Source organism: Electrona antarctica, assembly GCF_951216825.1.
Source record: "Electrona antarctica genome assembly, chromosome: 2".
Lineage (NCBI taxonomy): Eukaryota > Metazoa > Chordata > Actinopteri > Myctophiformes > Myctophidae > Electrona > Electrona antarctica.
The window spans coordinates 18,481,881-18,499,583 of record NC_136807.1 but is presented as its reverse complement, the minus strand read 5'-3'; the positions used below and the strand labels follow the sequence as shown (position 1 = coordinate 18,499,583).

The window sequence follows — 17,703 nt, the reverse complement described above, 5'->3', positions numbered from 1 at the left end:
GAAATTCTTCAGGTGCTGAACAAAAATATATGTACAAAGGAAGGAAGTCCACACACTGTTCTACAGCTCCCAGAATAATTTATTTGAAGTAATAGGACAACGTTATACCTGACGAAGAACTGTTGTGGGTCGTCCTATTACTTCAAATAAATGAACAGTGTGCAGACTTCCTTCCTTTCCCTGATTGCACCCCAACCTCCTAATCTCAGGGTGGACACTCTAACCACAAGGCTACTGAAATCCTTTTTGTATGACTGTATATTGTCTATTGTAAAAAAGTATGCCATATTGCAATTTTTTGTCTTTACTCAAATGTTGATCACATTTTGCCTGCTTTCCCCCCCTTTGGTTAAGAACAAATAGTTCATGAAATCCTGCAGGGGTTAAAAGTGTGTTATTCACAATTGCCACAAATCTCCTCAATATTTGATGTGTGATGTTAAAGCTAGTAATCTACAGTACAAATGGACCCAAAACGTATCGACACTCAAATCTCTAGCATGTCATTCCTAGCCTGGGAAAGTTTCTCTGTTGGCTAGAAGATAGGCTAGGTCAGACTGGTCAGTATAATTTTGTTAAATAGTGTAATGGAATTACATGGCAGATGTCTAAGAGCAGCTAGTATTATGTTGTTGGGTTTTCATCATCACCTTCAATCATTTTGTCAAATATTATATAATTCATGGAATTAAATGATTGACAGCAGAGCAGCTACTACATTGTCTTACACACTGATTTTGTTAATTAATTATGTCAAATTAGTTTTAAGAATATTCGTGCAATACCAAATTAATTCATGTCTGTATGATCAGTTTGTGTTGGGCCTTTCATTTTGACCAATTATAGAAATATTAATAATCTTTTATTGCAGCTTTACATGAAAATAAAAAATGTACAATTGCCTATTCCTACTCAGTTTTGTCATCTTTGTTCAATTCTGAGAGATATAGAGTATTTGCTATTTAATATACAATATCTTGTGATTGCGGGGACATATTTCAACCAATAGTATGTGAAATTGGATGAAACAGCCATATTCTGATGGATAAGAAAATCATTAGCCATTGTTGATTCAGTCTAATTCATTCAATCAGGTGGATCAGAATGAAAACGTCTAGCTGATAAATCATCTTTATATACCTTGTACTTTGAATGTGTTTTTGTTGAATTTGTTTTTGCATTTGTAGTTTTAAAAGCAGGTCGTTAGCCCAGCCCTCTTACACTTCCAATCTAGTACCACTGCACTCCATAATGCACCAGCAGCACTGTACACAACTGTATGCCTGAGTCAAGTTTTACTATTATTTTTGTTGGAGGATATACAATCTAAAAATGGCATCAGATCAGAAGATAAAGTACTATTGAAATGTTCTCTCACTTAGATAGTACACATACTAGTCTGTTTTTAGAAGGCTATGGAATTCCCTCTCATGTTTCAAATGACTCGGTCTCCTTTATCATTGCACAGGGGAGGCATCCTCACATGCATGTTGATGTTGAAATGTGAACATACACCTCGTGAGTGTTATGGGAAAGCTGCTCAGTGCAAGCTGTGAAAGTTTATTTTTAGACCACAAGTGCTACAACTAATGTATAGATAAGTATCAGTAGTTACTGTTTAGACATTTTCATAATTTTGTTCCCTTCCCCCAGTGTTTGATTTCAGTAGTTGAGAAATGTATTACTTTTACTTTAGTTTTTGTATTAGCTTTCCAGGTATTATGAGGCTTTGCTTTTTAGTTTTTTAGATTCAGCTCAGCAGCTGAAAATCAACCCCTTTTTTGAGTGGTGCAACCACTCCCTTAGTGGTTGTTTGGGTGGGTGGGTGCGTTTGAGCACGAAAACAGCATGGTTGTTTTTCACCACCTGTGCGCAACCTAACACACACACACACATTAACTGTATATATGGTGATTTCGGGAGTGCCAGTATAGTACAGTGACAGTACAGTACAGTAGAGGGACCCCCACACGGTAACTTTGTCATTTCTCAACCGTTTCGGACGCGGGGCAGCTCGCCGGAATCGGGCCGGCACCCTGGGTGCGTTCCTGTGGGTCCGGACCCCCCCCCAGGGAACCCCCACACGGAGTTGCACAACTCACTTCACACGGGTGTGATTTTATGGGTTCCCAGACTTTTAATACCCATATAGCTTTTGTGACACAAATATTTGTCATCTGTTGTCAATTGACAAAACAAGCAATAAGCACTGCATTTGTGCACATGCTGCCTAGTGACATAAACAAGAGCTCTCATGCATTAGCTGTTACTCAGAAACTATAATGAAAGGAAATGTTTTTCGATTAACTTATGTGAGTTCAAGAGAACATTTTAGTTCTACTGTATATGGCCTATTTTTTTTTAAAACATTTAAAGTGCTCATCAATCTTTCAAATCCAAAGTATGCTATATATCAGTACTTTAATTGGGACATATAGTGCAATATTTGCCTGTACTGTATGGCAAATCAAAGCCACACAGGGTATCCCTGAGAAGTATGGGGACTGTGAAGACACCTACAGACTGTGAACAGTAAGATCGTCAGTATTCATTTAACCATTGGTAACACAGTGTACAAAGGTGACCAGATGCACTTGCAAGGGTACACTCTCAACCGTTAAATGAACAATGGGGATTTTACAGTGCGAGAGCAGAAACACCAGTGTGCTTAAGTTCAGACCTCACACAAGGTTTCAGACAAATAACTGCTTGGTCTCTTGCTTACAGTTGATTTCATGCATCTCATTCTATTCCGTTTGAATGGCTTTCAGTGTTACTATGCCTGTGAGTCTGATCCTTTTACCATTTTAAATTTCTGGAATCCCAATCAACACTATAAAATCTAAATTAATACACTTTAGTGTTTGGGGTTCATCAGGTTCGTACACTGATTCCTAGGTTCCATTTGTACAGATTGTTCTACTAGAGTTACAGACTCATATAAGAGTCCAATTTGGCATCTAACCCCCTCAAGGCTCCACATTGAGAACCACTGTACAGTACTACCCTTACTAGTTCTGTACAACACTGAAATCATCTGTGTAGAAATGTGGTGTCAGTTAAATGAAGACTCAGGGAGTTTTATTTGTCACGATTTAACCAGTCACCAGTATGTATTCTTGCACAACTTATCTGCACCAGTTTCAAGGTCAAATTAGTCTACAATGAATGTACTGTGGAGTAGTTTTGCATTGTATTGCAATTAAAGGACTGGTTAAAGGTCGTTTATTGCAACAGCACAGGAAATGTGCAAAGATGGTGCCTGATAACAAAAATCCTTTGCAAATGCAGTCAGCCAGGACAGATGACATGCAATCAGAGGGCATATGGCAACCTTGCTGGACTTGTCCAGTAAGAGTAACAAGATAAAGTCAACATCACTCTGATTACATGTGGTCAGATACAGAATATATTCCACCTACAAATCATGCATGTGAAAAGCTGTGATAACTTTCATCAGCATTCCAGGATTACAAGGCAGTGCCAGTGAACAAGTCAACTGTATGGGACACCAGTGGCTGGGAGAATATGAGAATGCTACAATTATAAAGACCGACAGGGAAGCTTGGGTTTCACTTGCAGGCGACAAGCCTTGGATGCGTGTCTAAAACTTGTTTGCAGCATGTCTCACAGCCAGCACTGACTGGAGGAGTTTCAAAAGGGTTGTGTCTCCATGCAGATAGCAAGGTGACAAATCTGAAGGCTGAAAGACTGATATTCTGAATATCTCAATACAGCACTAAGCAATACTTTCAATTGAAAAAAATATCCTTTGATAAGAAAATTAAATAAACCCAATACCTCATTTCTTTTCTTTAAGTCTCTTATTTGCGACTGCCATTATGTATATACACACTGTAGATGTCAGTTTTCTTCATCCTCATGTTACCAACTATACAGGTGCAATGTCTGAGGGGCCAAACACATTTTATTCATGTACACAGGCAGCAATAAAGAACCTTAAACCTTTTCTAACAGAAACCGAGTGCAAAAAGCAATACCCTTTGACAAACCATTCACACAAACTTAACAGAAATCAAGCCAATGACATCACATAATGGTACTGGATACAGCAAGGACATCCCTACTGCCAGCCTGTTGTGTACACCATGTTCTGAGGAGTCATATTTTGTCTTTCCAAATGGTAACAAGGAGGGTGGTCATCTGAACACTTCCAATAATAGCCTGAACAAAAATAGACAGCCATCACATGAAATCAATAATGCCATTTAGATAGGATATAACATGTTGGCAGGCAGTCATCACTGTAGGATTACTGAGGCCATTGGCGATCTTGCAAAAACTTTCAAGACATCAGATTCTATAACCTGCAGAAGTTTACAGTATAACCACCATCTTTTTTGTATTTATTTTTATCGTTCAGTAGTCTGGTTAGTTGAAACATCTGATTGTCGTGAGGCTTTAAACAGGTACAAAACCTGCAGCAAGTTTGTCAGACAGCACTTGGCTAGGCTATTCACTCCTAGTGTTAAACATGATGGGCGCTGCCATCTAGTGGTTATGCCATGAAATGCCATGCCAGGAATGTTTTACTGTACTTCTGTACTTCCAACTTTTTTTTTTTTTTTTTAAACTAAACTTCACATCAAACCAAAACAAAACAAATACAAAACAAAGCATGCAATAGTAAAGAAACACCATGCAAAAATAAAAAATATTTTTTTTTAAACTAAACTTCACATCAAACCAAAACAAAACAAATACAAAGCATGCAATAGTAAAGAAACACCATGCAAAAATAAAATTACTGCCGGAAAGCAGGCCATGGCAGCGTCTTGGGGACTCGCAGGATGGAGGTATGGTGGGTTGTGTCCAACTCCAGCCTGAAGGAGAGTATATTTATAAAATGAGACAAAGAAAAGTGCCAATACAAGTATAGGAATATTCAAAAGGGAGAACTAACCTTTGATTTGGCGTTGTGGAAAGGCCCCACACAAAAGGAGTTGCTGCATCGTCAGACTCTGCAAAAAGTTTAACAGAAAGGGCAGACTTTTTTCATGAATAAAAAGTAATTGTATCCAATCTGTATGGTAGAGTATGTTAATACATTATAACTTATACAATTGGGTTGGTTGTATTTTGTTCCATTCTCAATGAATTGGGGACCCCAATGGAAACAAGCTGTGCTTTCATGTGTTTAATTCCTCTTAGACCTTGTATTGAACTGCATTTCCCTGTGCATTTTACATTGTAAAATGTACCTTTAATAGTAAAGATTCAGAATAGTCTGTCATCTTTGTTTAAAGTGCCCGTTTCCTTGAGAGATTCCGCAAGTTCTTTAACCAGAGCCAAACTGGTTTATCTCAGACTCATAAGCAAAAATCAAAACAAAAAAGACAAAATAAAAAGAAATGCAACTGACCGTTCTCCCAGTCTTCCTCCGTGACAGGTGTTGTCCATGTTGGGCAAGGGACCTGCCATTTGTACTGCTGTTCCTCCTCATTGTCTGTGAAATACAAATTTATCTCCATAAGCAGTACTGAATATTATTAGAGTTAAATTACATGTAAAATCAATTAGAGCTGTCATGATCATGAAAATGTACTTGATTAATTGTCATACAAAATAAATTGCAATTAAAGTTACATTTGCGTTCTTTGGCATTGAACATGCGCCAACGGCTTTTTCTTTTTTTAAATACAAAGAAATATATACATATTTAATAATATTATATAGAGGATCTAGATCGGCAATTTCCACTACTTTTGGAAAATGTTTTGTGATTATGACTATTAAGCGAAATAATTGCAATTAGGTGATTGTGTAATAATTTTGATTCTTAAAATCAACAAGAAAAGACAAAAGTTATCTTACTTGCAGTGTGGATGTATCTTTTGTCCTCACAGGTGGCAGTATGGCGGGCCAGCTCGTTCTTGGGCACCAGGTGTCGAGCGTTGAATGGGCACGTTTTTAATTCACTGGCCAGTTGGGGGTGATTCTGCAAAAACATCAGTTATGTCATTCAGACAACCATTCATTTTCAAATTTTAGAAAATCAATCTCTTCAAGCTGAAGCTAATAAGCATTTCAACACAATGTGATACATTTACTACAGCTGAGATAGTTGATTGAAAGTACAGTAAGAACTAAAATAACAAATACTTTCCCGTTTAAATTGCCATACATATAATCCTAGATGTAAGCGACTGATTACACAGTTGTCATTTGCACTTGTTACCAACCTTCCTGCACTTTAATAGATGGTATGGGAAACGACATGCCCTTATCTGGTGGTTGGGGTCGTATGGGCACTGCAACAGTTTGTCCGGGTCACAGTCCTTTGTGGGATCTATGGGTAAGAGCAGACATGATATTCTCTTGAGTATTGTATTGATACGGAGAGGAAATTACTTTTACTATGCATGTCTCTAGGGTCACAAATGTGATGGTCATCACATTTGGAAAAGTGTCTAGTGTTTTTCGTGCAAAACAGATGCTTGCAATGGATTCAGAATCATTGCATATAGGTTAATGGTAGGCCTACCCCAACTTTCTAGCCTGACACTGAATTTATTTTGTTTCGCCTCATTGTCTCCAGAACATATTTTCTTAATGGACGTGGCTAGCGATTCAGGGCTGGGGCCAGGCTAACAACTTTCAGCAGCTGTCAAAAGTTTCCCAAGAGAGTTGGGTTGGAACAAATTGAGGTGATAGTAGACACCTTTTATGAACACATTTTGTGAAGAAAGCTATTGGCACAGATTGGTCACACATTTTGCTAACTTTCCCTAACAGAGTTTTACCCAATTCCTTTTCACAGGAGTTGTCCACATTGGTCCCATCAGGACTGCTGCTGCGGGTATACCTTGATGCAGTCAACATCTAAAGACAAAAAGGAAAAATAATGTTCTGACAATATAAAACAAATGGTAACAGGTACGGTCGCCCCTTTTCCATCTCGCCCACTACTCCTACAACCTAGCTGTAAATAACATCATTTATGTTAGTGATTATATAAAAGGTATCATATTAATTTATCATTGTTAAGTTCACTCTGTATATCCGGGCATAATAGCAGGATGATGCCATTACAAAACATGGGCTACATTAGCCGCAATTTGCAACTCTAGATTTTTTTATAATGGGATGAATCTAGAGTTGCAATACCCTCCATTGACTCCCCACTCATCATTTTGCGTTTGCGATCTGCTTGTCTTAAACGACGTTAAACTCACCAACATTGCAGCTGTAGTCCAAGCTTGAATTATTCTCTTTCAATCTGCCGAGCTTGTTTTTCATAAAAATCCCCCGTAGACATGTTATGAGCTACTTTCTGTCAAGAAATTCTGTGCAAGTGATTCTTTTTCTAAGTGCTGGAGTTTGGAAGCGCTCGTAGAGTCACTGAACGTCCCTGCATGCATCTGTTTTGCATTTGCACATAATGCAGGAGGCAGCAGCGCGACCCCGGCCTTAAAACAAACGAGCGCTTCCAAACTCCAACATTTCTTCTTCTTGACAGAAAGTAGCTCATAACATGTCTACGGGGATTTTTATGAAAAACAAGCTCGGCAGATTGAAAGAATAATTCAAGCTTGGACTACAGCTGCAATGTTGGTGAGTTTAACGTTGTTTAAGACAAGCAGATCGCAAACGCAAAATGATGAGTGGGGAGTCAATGGAGGGTATTGCAACTCTAGATTCATCCCATTATAAAAAAATCTAGAGTTGCAAATTGCGGCTAGGGCTACATGGAAGAAATGTGTTTAATAAAACGAAATTAACTGCTAGAAGGTCCTAAATTAACTAAGAAGTCACCGTCTCTGTGTCATGTTGTTCGTTCTTAATTTTACAGAGTATAGAGTATCGACTACTATACAATCAATTAAATCTGTATACAAGATAATTTCAGATAGGGAGGGAGGGAAATACTAAATTAACTGTAAACTACATTAAAACATTTCGCGGGGGCGAGTTGGTAAAGGCGGGGCGAGTAGTTTGGTATTCGAACAAATAACCTAGACACATTTTAAGTAGGCTTTTTTATTTGTTACACAACTTCTGACAGTGGTGTCAATGTAGGACCTTCAAATTGACCTACTTGACCGTGTACAGCATTTTTCTTATATACACGATTGATTGATTAAATACTTGATTAACACTTAAGTTTGCATGGACAAGCACAGGGAAGTACAGTACAATACACGACAGGTCTGCAAGAGGCTTGTTTCCATCGGGGTCCTTTTGTACGGCGGTGTAGAAATTCGATGGCATGTACCCCCAAACACCGACTCGACGAGAAATCGAAATGTTCTAAAACAGCAGATCAACAAGCCCACATCGCATCCGCATGGTATCGCCATTTTACATCGCCATGCCCTGTGTGAGCGTATTGTTCTAGCCACGCTTGGTTTGTTGTAGTGTAGAATAGTTCGGTTTTTTTTTTACCGCCGTACTCCTCCATTTATAATGTCTGGTTCGACAACAATGACCTAAATTGTAGTAGGCCTAAATTGGCTTGCAGAAGGCCTGTAGTGTCGATGCTTTTTGGTACGTTCTCTTGTGAAACATTATAACTTGAACTGACTTGGGCCGTAGAAATGATTCGCCTCCTCCTAAAATGCAACGCACCAGCTTTATTGAACTGGCGACTGGCGTCAAATAAATAGCACGTGGCACGCCAACAATTTATAACGTTAACAGTCGTTAAAAGACAACGTTAACTTTAGGAACGCTAATACAAAATGACCACACGAACAAAGACATAAAAGTTGCATTAACATTACAAACCCACCTCCACGACTTGTCACTTTTGCTGGAGCAAACCAAGTTCGTTCGTAATCGTTTAGCTAAGCTGCCGCGTCGTCAATCGTCTACTCTACTGGTGTCAATTTTCTTCATGAAGTGTGTGCGGCGCTGTGCGCGTGCGTGCGAAATCAACCTATAACAAGATGACCATGAGTGAGCCCCACCCTCCCCCCATGGCCCCACCCACGCGGTCACCTGTTTCCTTTCCTGTCGAGGAAGTCCCCCCCCCCCAAAAAAAATACCGTAATAAATAAATAAAACAATATAAATTCATGTAACAATCAATTAATAAACAAACAAATATTGACTCACTGCCACTGCGGAAAGAATCTGCAACCTTAATTAGTCTGGTGACGCGAGATGAAGGAAGTACTAAGAAACATTCTACACACAACTGAACACAACCAACCTGTTTATATGTCAATATGGATGAATATGGAAAAAAAGGTCTAGGCTGATGAAACGACAAAATAAAGTTCCACTTCCTCCATAACAACGTTTTCCACACACAGCGTTATAAATAAGGGGATTCCCCCTAAGGTTTCCCCAGGTTTCCCCCCAAATATCATTACGGTACATACATAACCCTGTAGTGTAGAGCTACAACAGCAATTACGGTAAATGGTTGTCCCCCGCCCCTATCTATGGTTGTCCCCACCAGGAATTTGCCCTTACCAAAATGGCGCTGTCTTGTGTGGGCCTGTGTAGTCATTTGTCTCTGGCACGACGTTATGCATTACGAGTGAATGGGATAACAACTGGCCTTTATTCTCCTTATGTGTCATCTCAACCAAGGTATACGGTTCATACTTATTTTTATCGCTGTTATATTTTATTAGATTTACCTTAGTTTTTGGTTTAAGCTAGCTGTCATATATCAGCTGATGTTATCACAACACTTTAACAGGAAAGCGTATTACCCTTCTTAATAGTAGTAGTACTTGTGTTTATCTAAAGTGTTATATTATACAAGTTCCGGAATTTACTTGTAGATTAATTTACACTTGAACTGGACATTGGCCATGTAGGTAGCTTCCTTCATAGGTTAGGCAACACTGTCTGTCTGTCTGTCTGTCTGTCTGTCTGTCTGTGTAGCCCCTCTGGGAACCCTCGTAAAAGGTTTCTGACATTTGGATGTTTACCTTTAAACATCCAAATGTCAGAAACCTTTTACGAGGGTTCCGAGAGGGGCTATCTGTCTGTGGTGATTGTGTGTGCATATATAATGTGTCTTATATCTAGATGTGCATATATGTGTGTGAGTGTGTGTGCGTTTGTGTGTGCGTGTGTGTGTGCGCGTGCATGCACTGTATCTAGAATAGATCTATCTATATCGGCTGAGGCTCTGGGTGTAAAATGAAAGGATACAGAATAGGAGATAATGGGAGCCGAGCCACATTTAGTTATGGTAAACCCTGAATACCATAAGAGCTAACGTGTACCCTCTTTATACATGACAGGTTGTCCCTGTGCAGACAGTTCTCATCCTCAAAAGCCAGGCAAGGTGTTGGCCGATATGTTGTGTCCAGACTACAGCGGGCCAATGACAAATATGAAAGATACCTTAAAAGTCGGTTCCCCCGCTTTTATCAGCTCTATCACACTTTTGTAGAAGGTAAACCACCATACATTCATCTTCAGAAAAGGTATACTCTCAACTTGTGTAGACTTGATCCATACTGTATGTCACTATTCCAGGATTCAAGCTGCTCTTCAAAGATGCCAAAGATATTAGGAGAATTAAAATGGCAATGTACACCAACAGCATAGCAGTCCAGGATTTACCCTACAGGGACCTGGAAAAGCTTTGGCAGGTGAGTGTCCTGATTGTATAGGATATTATTATTTTTTGCACAACACCGTTTGCTCACTAAACCAAGTTTAGTGAGCAGGTTTATTAAGATATGTAGCAATTGTGTTGGACTTCAACAGCCTGACACAGTTCAGTTTGTGATTTTTAAATGCAGCAATTAACACAATACATGTAATCAAGCATTCTGTGAAAATGGCATATCTAAACACTCACAACTTGTATATCTGTGACGCGTTGTGAGCTTGTAGATTGTCACCGTCTATTTTTGGCGACAATATTTGGTGTAGAGTCGAGAAAACAGGAAGGGATCTAGTATAGAACCTTGTGAACCTCCAGTCAACTTGTTTGGAGCCTGACCAGTCAATTCAGATATCTGAGGTTTAGAAGGGAGTGTAAGGTACTTGTAAGTGATGTTCACAAAGATAATCATTGTAAAACATACTCCATGTTTGTTACTTTTCATCTGGGAACAACTTTATTTGTAAGGTCAATAATAGACTGACATTAAAAAGAATAATCTTTCTCTTTGTTTCTCAGTTTCGCAGAGACATGATGAAAGCCATTCCATTGGTGGTGATATCCATCCCCCCCTTTGCCAACTACTTGGTGTTCCTCCTGATGTAAGTATGTCACCTCACTTCACTCATCACTGTTTAGTTGGTATATGCTGCAAATTAAACCGATTGAAAGTGACACAAATGTAACTAATCATATGTTACTCAATAATAATAATACATGGTGCTCTTACTGCTCTACAATGTATGCCACCTGCCTTCCCATCCCTCTGTGTTGTTGGCCCGTCCTACCTTTCCCTGTCATGACATTATTCTTCCCATCACTGTGTTCGTCTTCCCTCTGGTACCATCCTCTCCTGTTCACTGCCAGGTACCTTTTCCCTCGGCAGCTCCTAATACCCCATTTTTGGACTCTGAAACAGCGGGTGGAGTTCAGAGGTGTGTACCATTCCCGCAGGGTCCAACACCATTCGGCAGTGCTTAAGGAACTTGAGAACACAGGCAACCAGGTCAAAGAAGGTCACCTTAAGAGAGGCCTACAACACCTGTGCAGTAAAGTAAGATAGCCTGGTTCTATTCTATTTCTAATATCCATTTGCCAATTGCCTGTCTACCTGTCAGTCTATTGTTTTTCAAAACAAACGTCTGGCTTTTAGACATGTCATTTGGCAGCCAAGTCTATGGACTTTAATTTCATGCTCTTGTTTGTTTCATGTCTTATTCATGCTCCCCCAAAAATGTCATCTTATAATAATTATATATACATTTGTCCTCTTTTCTTGACACCTACCGCTTACCCCGTTTGACAAAAATGTACGTTGTAAGTCTCAGAGTGTCTGCTAAATGCCCAAATTGTAAGTGAAAGGAACGTCATATTTGTATAGTATAGTATAGCCCCTCTCGGTACCCTACGTAAAGTTTTCTGACATTTGGATGACTTTACACGTAGGGTCTCCAGTTCGTAAGCCCACAATAGGACGCAGCTGTACATAACCTCCGTTGCGGCCGTTCTGCACTTTTTTGATGGGGGTTAGATGTTTCAAAAGAAGCATATAGGAGCTATAGGAGACAACGGAAACGTCAGAGAATTTTCCTTTGGCGCAGAAGCCGTTAAGTATTTTTAATCTTTGTTTGACCGGTTTGGCAGCTCTGAAATTCTTTCTTCCTTCCTTCCTATTGACATCCCATTGTACCGCCTCCAGCGCCAGGTTGGCTAGCTCTGCGTCCCTACGTTCCTGCCTCTGATCGCTCTGTCGCCACTGTAGCCAGTGTCGGTGCTGGAGGCGGTACAATGGGATGTCAATAAGTCAAGGAAGGAAGGGAGAATTTCAGAGCTGCCAAAACGGTCAAAAAACGGCTTCTGCGCCAAAGGAAAATTCTCTGATGTTTCCGTTGTCTCCTATAGCTCCTATATGCTTCTTTTGAAACATCTAACCCCCATCAAAAAAGAACGGCCGCAACGGAGGTTATGTACAGCTGCGTCCTATTGTGGGCTTACGAACTGGAGAGGGACCCTACGTGTAAAGTCATCCAAATGTCAGAAAACTTTACGTAGGGTTCCGAGAGGGGCTAAGTATAGTGTAGTATAGACGCTTTTTTGCATCTTAATTGGCTACATTTATGTCCCAAACTAATGAATACCAGACATAGCCAAATTAGTATTAATACAGTATGTATGCTGTGTGCTCAGTTAGATAAGGCTGTGTATCTGCATTTTCCAGGTGCAAAGTGGAGCACATCCCAATGCGTCTGAAATCCATGCTGTGCGGGGTCTATTCTCTGGACCTCCACTGGGTATAAAGAGGATGAGCGTAAATCAAATGGTTAGTGAACTAAGATACCTTCCTTAGACTGTATCTCCTGAAAAAGTCAATTTGACTCTACTGATTCTGGATACCAATACATTTTAGAACATTGACATATTCAAAGTTTTGTAGGTTTAATAGATTTTGGATGGTCGGACCAATGACTGGTCGGAAAAGCGTACGGACCCCCCATGGGGTGTTTAATTAATATTCTGTGTTTGATATGGAAGCACTGCATTGCTATTGCTGATTGCCATATTCATACTAAAGTACAACATAACTACAAAAGATCCAGTGATTCTTACCTACTTTGGATTTTAAACCCTGCCAGGGTGTCTGTCTGTGGGCCTTTTTATGTTTAAATTAATATTTATTTAAAACAGGCCTTAATGTTTTTTTTCTTATATCATTTTTGATTGAGGTCTGCCTATACGGTGCGACTGAGTTTTGATAAACTAATATAATAGAATATACTGCATATAAGATTTTATTGAATGTGCAAGGATACTTTTAGGGTATGTCACATGTCTGCATTCCTGCAAGAGTTCCTGGGTGCTTCTATGTTACCAAATAACATTGAAGGCAACATAAATGGTTATACACAGTACTTTGAGTAGGAGCAATTCTGGCAAGACAACTTGTCCTTTCTGCTTCAGTTGGATTTAGTCAAGATAACATTCTATTGGCTGTTTTTTGTTTTTTTTTGTAAATAAGGAAGTAGAAAGAGATAGCGACAGGAAGACACATTTCTTGCACAGAGAATAATGCAACAATGTCTACTTCAAATGTTTGTTATAGTGAAATTAGAAAAAATAAATTTCACTTGAAATACATACTTTTGCCGGTGAACAATATGCATACATTTTCATTGCAAGTTTGGTCTTAAGTTAAATTCTTGGTGGCATTAAAGTCTTACATTTGAACTCCTGATTCCTGATACCTGCAGACACCTTGCCCAGAAAACAAAATTGCAATTTAATGCCTGGAATATTGACAGTTAAACAGTTTAACAGTTTGTTGACTTGAGGTTACACTTACGCCTACATTTACTATGTCCACCACCACAATCAACCGCTACTGTAGGTAATAAGGGTATAGTATTTCTGGCACATTTAAGAGTGCAGGAACACAAATTAATGAAGATGAACCAACTTAACTGCACCACAACCTCAGCGTGCTCACTCTTGTCTTCTCTACCAACCAGAGACATATCAGCCCCCTGCTCTTCCTGACAACCCATCTGCCAAGTTTCTTTATTGGCAGGCGGCTGAATAGCCACGCACTGGTACTGCTCCAGCTTGACCGTGCCCTCATCAAACTGGGTCCTCATGAGCTGAGTGAGTCCGAGCTCAGACAGGTCAGTAAATTACCCTAAATAATATATATATTTTTTTAATTAACTGCAGAAACATTTTACCTAGTGATAACACTGATTTGTACTGTATTCAGGCATGTTATGTCAGGGGAATCCACGCTGATGTTCTTAGCATCAATCAGTGTCGTGAGTGGCTGTCACAGTGGCTCCAGGTCTCCTACCCCTTGAAAGGTATCATACATTCTCCTCTCTCTTGTTCTCCTTTAGCTGTTTTTCTACCCAGACCATATGCAAATGTTTATATCTGTATGTACAATAGCTTTAGTATTGAGAAACCTACCACAGTGCTGCATCTTATCACTGAGTGTAGTCCAAGAAAGAGGCTAATAGGCACGGAGCCTAAGGCGCCATTTACACTGGCAGCCAAATCCAGCCTGAATCAGATCTTTGCCACATCCAGATTGGAATCCGATTTGTTTAAATAAGTCTAAACACAACAAAGTCACATGGAATCCGATTTTTCAAAATGCCAAATTCAGAGGTGGTTTCAAATCTGATTTCAGAAGATCCGTCTCAGTCTGAACGCAGTAACCTGACTTAATCGGATTCCATGTGACTTGTTTGTGTTTATACTTATTTATACAACTGGATTCCAATCTGGATGTGGCACAGATGCTGCTTCACGCTGCTTCAGGCTGGATTTGGCTGCCAGTCTGAAAACACAGATCTGTAACACATCCGATCTGGTCACTTGCAAATGCAGTCTACTGTGAATGGTCGGGCCAAAAGATCAGATTTGATAAATGAATCGGATATGACTGGATGTAATCATGTAAGTCTAATGTCTAAATGGGGCCTAACTTTTTATCCTGGGTTTCCTGGTTTACTTTTCCATAGCTTCATTTGATTGGCTCGGCAGCACATCTTAAACGGAAACACATATGTAGGTGTCATACAGTATGTGATTGGTTCAAATCTGCTGCCTAGCCAATCAAATGAAGCTATGTGAAACTGAAGCGGAACAGGTAAGGGAAACCTGGACTAGAGTTAAGAGCCTATAGTTAAGGCTTTCATAAACCATTATCTCAATCACATTTGATTTGGAACTACTACTGCCACAGTACATCCCAACCATTTGTATAGACGTTTGCATCCTGCACTATACAATTTGTAGCCTAGCCGATGCAATTCAAAATAAAGTTGACAAAACGTGACAGGAAGCATGGTTTGTAATTTGTGACAAATGTCTGTCACAAATCATGTCTAAATAAAGACTGTTAATTTGTCAACTTAAAATTTGACAATTTAAAACCATTGCACTGTAGACTTATACTGTACTTGAGCCTGATGTTGAGATAATGTTCTAGTAAGAGTATTTTAACATCATGTATGTGCTGTTTGTCACAATTTTAGTACATAGTTGAGCCCCCCGCACGCACGCGCGCGCACACACACGGCAAACCTGTTCAACTCAAACTATTAATACAATATGGCTTTTTTTGTTTTCTTTCAGATTCTGAGGTATCTCTACTTTTGTACACCATGGTATTACTTTCTGCCAACTACCCAAACACTCACAGTTGTCATTGACGGGGAGTCCGGAGCAGTTTGCCATTTCCAGTATTCCATGAGCTATGTTGATCTGAGACACTTCCCCAAAGGTGTCAGCATCTGTAACACTTCATATTCCAGTAACGTGGGATAAAATGATGGGTGTGGAACAACTTTCTTACAACTATACTCTCAAAAATCCTGATATCTCTATACTGGTGTATTCTGATATACAGTAGGTTAAACTGTCCTGTGTCATAGCAGTAATACATTTGAATACTGAAACTGACAGGTATTATACAACATGTACAGCTACATCTCTGTAATTGAGGTTTAGACATGTATTACCTGTTGCAGTAAAGTTCAGTATATTGGCATTGTTGAGGGAAATCAACACCTGCTTCGTATCATATCAACCCATAATCACCAGTAGGTTACTTATCAAGAAGACCATGCCATGAAGCCAGTAAGCTCTACTGGAGCCTACTGTCTGCAATTAGGAAACGCGGAAGTGAAATTACTGCAGCCAAACAAAAAACATTGTGAAACTGAGCTATACAAAAACTTGGCTTTATGTTTACTTATGTGGCCCTGAGGTTAGGGTTAGATTAGTAGTCGGACAACGCACCTAACGCAACATCGAACAATTGCTGACAACATCAATAGGTCCAGTAGGCTCCATTGCATGGTCTTGATAAGTAACCCACTGGTGATTGTGGGTTGATGACATAAAATGCATGGTTATGTACTGTTACTATCTCAAGCTAGTCACCACTTTTAAGACTTGCTTGAATTCTGTTTACATTCTAAGTTATATATCATTACGCTTTACTAGCAGGGAACATAAAATACAAAAGTTGAGGGGAAAATATTTTACTTTCAAATACAATAAACATTAAAAGAATATCAAATAAATGAAAAAAAGTAATTGAAAAATCACGGCCCCTCACGCATTAGGACATTCTAACGCATTAGGACATTCTAATGCAGGAGTGGGTACTTTTTCATTTATTTTTATTTGAAAGTGAAATATACCTTGAACTTGGTTTTACAGTCTGTTAATGTTTAGAGTTCATAAGAGTAACTTGGCCATAAACATTCCAGTCTAGAAACGGAACATAACACACTAAAGAATTTTGGTAAGCATGTATTCCAACATTAAGCTTAAACCTGACATTTCCTCGTGCTTTTATACTTAGTTTAATTTACCACTGTCCTCATGTTGCCTCAGTAGTCAGTATGAAGGTTTGAGGTTTGTAGGAAAAAACAAGCAAAAAAAACGGCATGTGTAGAGTGAAGCTCTTAAGAGATTGGTAACCTTCAAGCCTTGAATAAACGTGCAATGTTTGGGAAAACAGTAAAGTAATCAAGTTTGTTATCAGGCAGCCTTTGTCCAAATCCATTGACTGGATTGGATACTTCAAGGGTGACTAAAGTAAATGTAAACTACATTTATGGATGTTGTCTTGTAAAGGATAACGGCCTGGTGGCCTTTGAATTGCAAAGAAACTCAATTGTTTGATGTGTGTATTATTCTCAGCTTACAGTATATGTATGGTAGTTTAATTTTATTGTACTTGTGATGCACTTTATGTATTCAACTGCATCGTTTACTTGATCTTGTTCTTAATTTGAAGGCTTAAAAAGGAAGTCCACTATCTGTTCAGCACAGGATAACTGTCACGCACTGAAAGCAAAAACAGTGATTACTCCACCAGGGGGTTGTAAATTGTGAAATCGGAGGGATAATTTGGTATGTGCCTTTCTCAAGTAGTACAATTTTCTCATTGCTATTTTCGTATTTTCATTCTCCCATTCTGTATGCCTTTTTCCTTTTTTACAGATGAGATTTTTGTTCAATTACTCTTCAGGGTTGTGTTGCTGTGTGCCAATATTTTGTTTCTCTGAGAAATAAATTTACTTTTCCTCATCTCTCAT

General features: G+C 39.2%; 2 protein-coding genes across 2 annotated transcripts; one reads left to right on the top strand and one right to left on the bottom strand.

Moving 5' to 3' along the window:
- Positions 1–3,910: 3,910 nt before the first annotated feature.
- Positions 3,911–8,910, bottom strand: gtsf1 (gametocyte specific factor 1). Its single transcript, XM_079523153.1, has 7 exons — positions 8,753–8,910; positions 6,765–6,843; positions 6,204–6,310; positions 5,836–5,959; positions 5,384–5,467; positions 4,925–4,982; positions 3,911–4,844 (listed from the first exon to the last, which is right to left on the bottom strand). The coding sequence occupies exons 2-7, from the start codon at positions 6,841–6,843 to the stop codon at positions 4,766–4,768; spliced, it is 531 nt and encodes a 176-aa protein (XP_079379279.1). The 5' UTR covers positions 8,753–8,910; the 3' UTR covers positions 3,911–4,765.
- Positions 8,911–9,436: 526 nt separating this feature from the next.
- letmd1 (LETM1 domain containing 1) lies at positions 9,437–17,695 on the top strand. The gene is made up of 9 exons (XM_079492789.1): positions 9,437–9,561; positions 10,227–10,381; positions 10,465–10,580; positions 11,117–11,199; positions 11,465–11,651; positions 12,816–12,917; positions 14,104–14,256; positions 14,349–14,445; positions 15,728–17,695. The coding sequence occupies exons 1-9, from the start codon at positions 9,446–9,448 to the stop codon at positions 15,802–15,804; spliced, it is 1,086 nt and encodes a 361-aa protein (XP_079348915.1). The 5' UTR covers positions 9,437–9,445; the 3' UTR covers positions 15,805–17,695.
- The last annotated feature ends 8 nt before the right edge of the window (positions 17,696–17,703 follow it).

Excerpts from the sequence above, each read along its gene's own strand:
- gtsf1 (XM_079523153.1), bottom strand. The coding sequence starts at position 6,843 with ATGTTGACTGCATCAAGGTATACCCGCAGCAGCAGTCCTGATGGGACC. Across the intron at positions 5,960-6,203 it reads ATCTATTAAAGTGCAGGAAG|AATCACCCCCAACTGGCCAG; the intron begins GTTGGTAACAAG and ends ATGTTTTTGCAG. Across the intron at positions 4,983-5,383 it reads GGAGGAAGACTGGGAGAACG|AGTCTGACGATGCAGCAACT; the intron begins GTCAGTTGCATT and ends AACTTTTTGCAG.
- letmd1 (XM_079492789.1), top strand. The coding sequence starts at position 9,446 with ATGGCGCTGTCTTGTGTGGGCCTGTGTAGTCATTTGTCTCTGGCACGA. Across the intron at positions 10,382-10,464 it reads CTATCACACTTTTGTAGAAG|GATTCAAGCTGCTCTTCAAA; the intron begins GTAAACCACCAT and ends TCACTATTCCAG. Across the intron at positions 10,581-11,116 it reads ACCTGGAAAAGCTTTGGCAG|TTTCGCAGAGACATGATGAA; the intron begins GTGAGTGTCCTG and ends TTTGTTTCTCAG.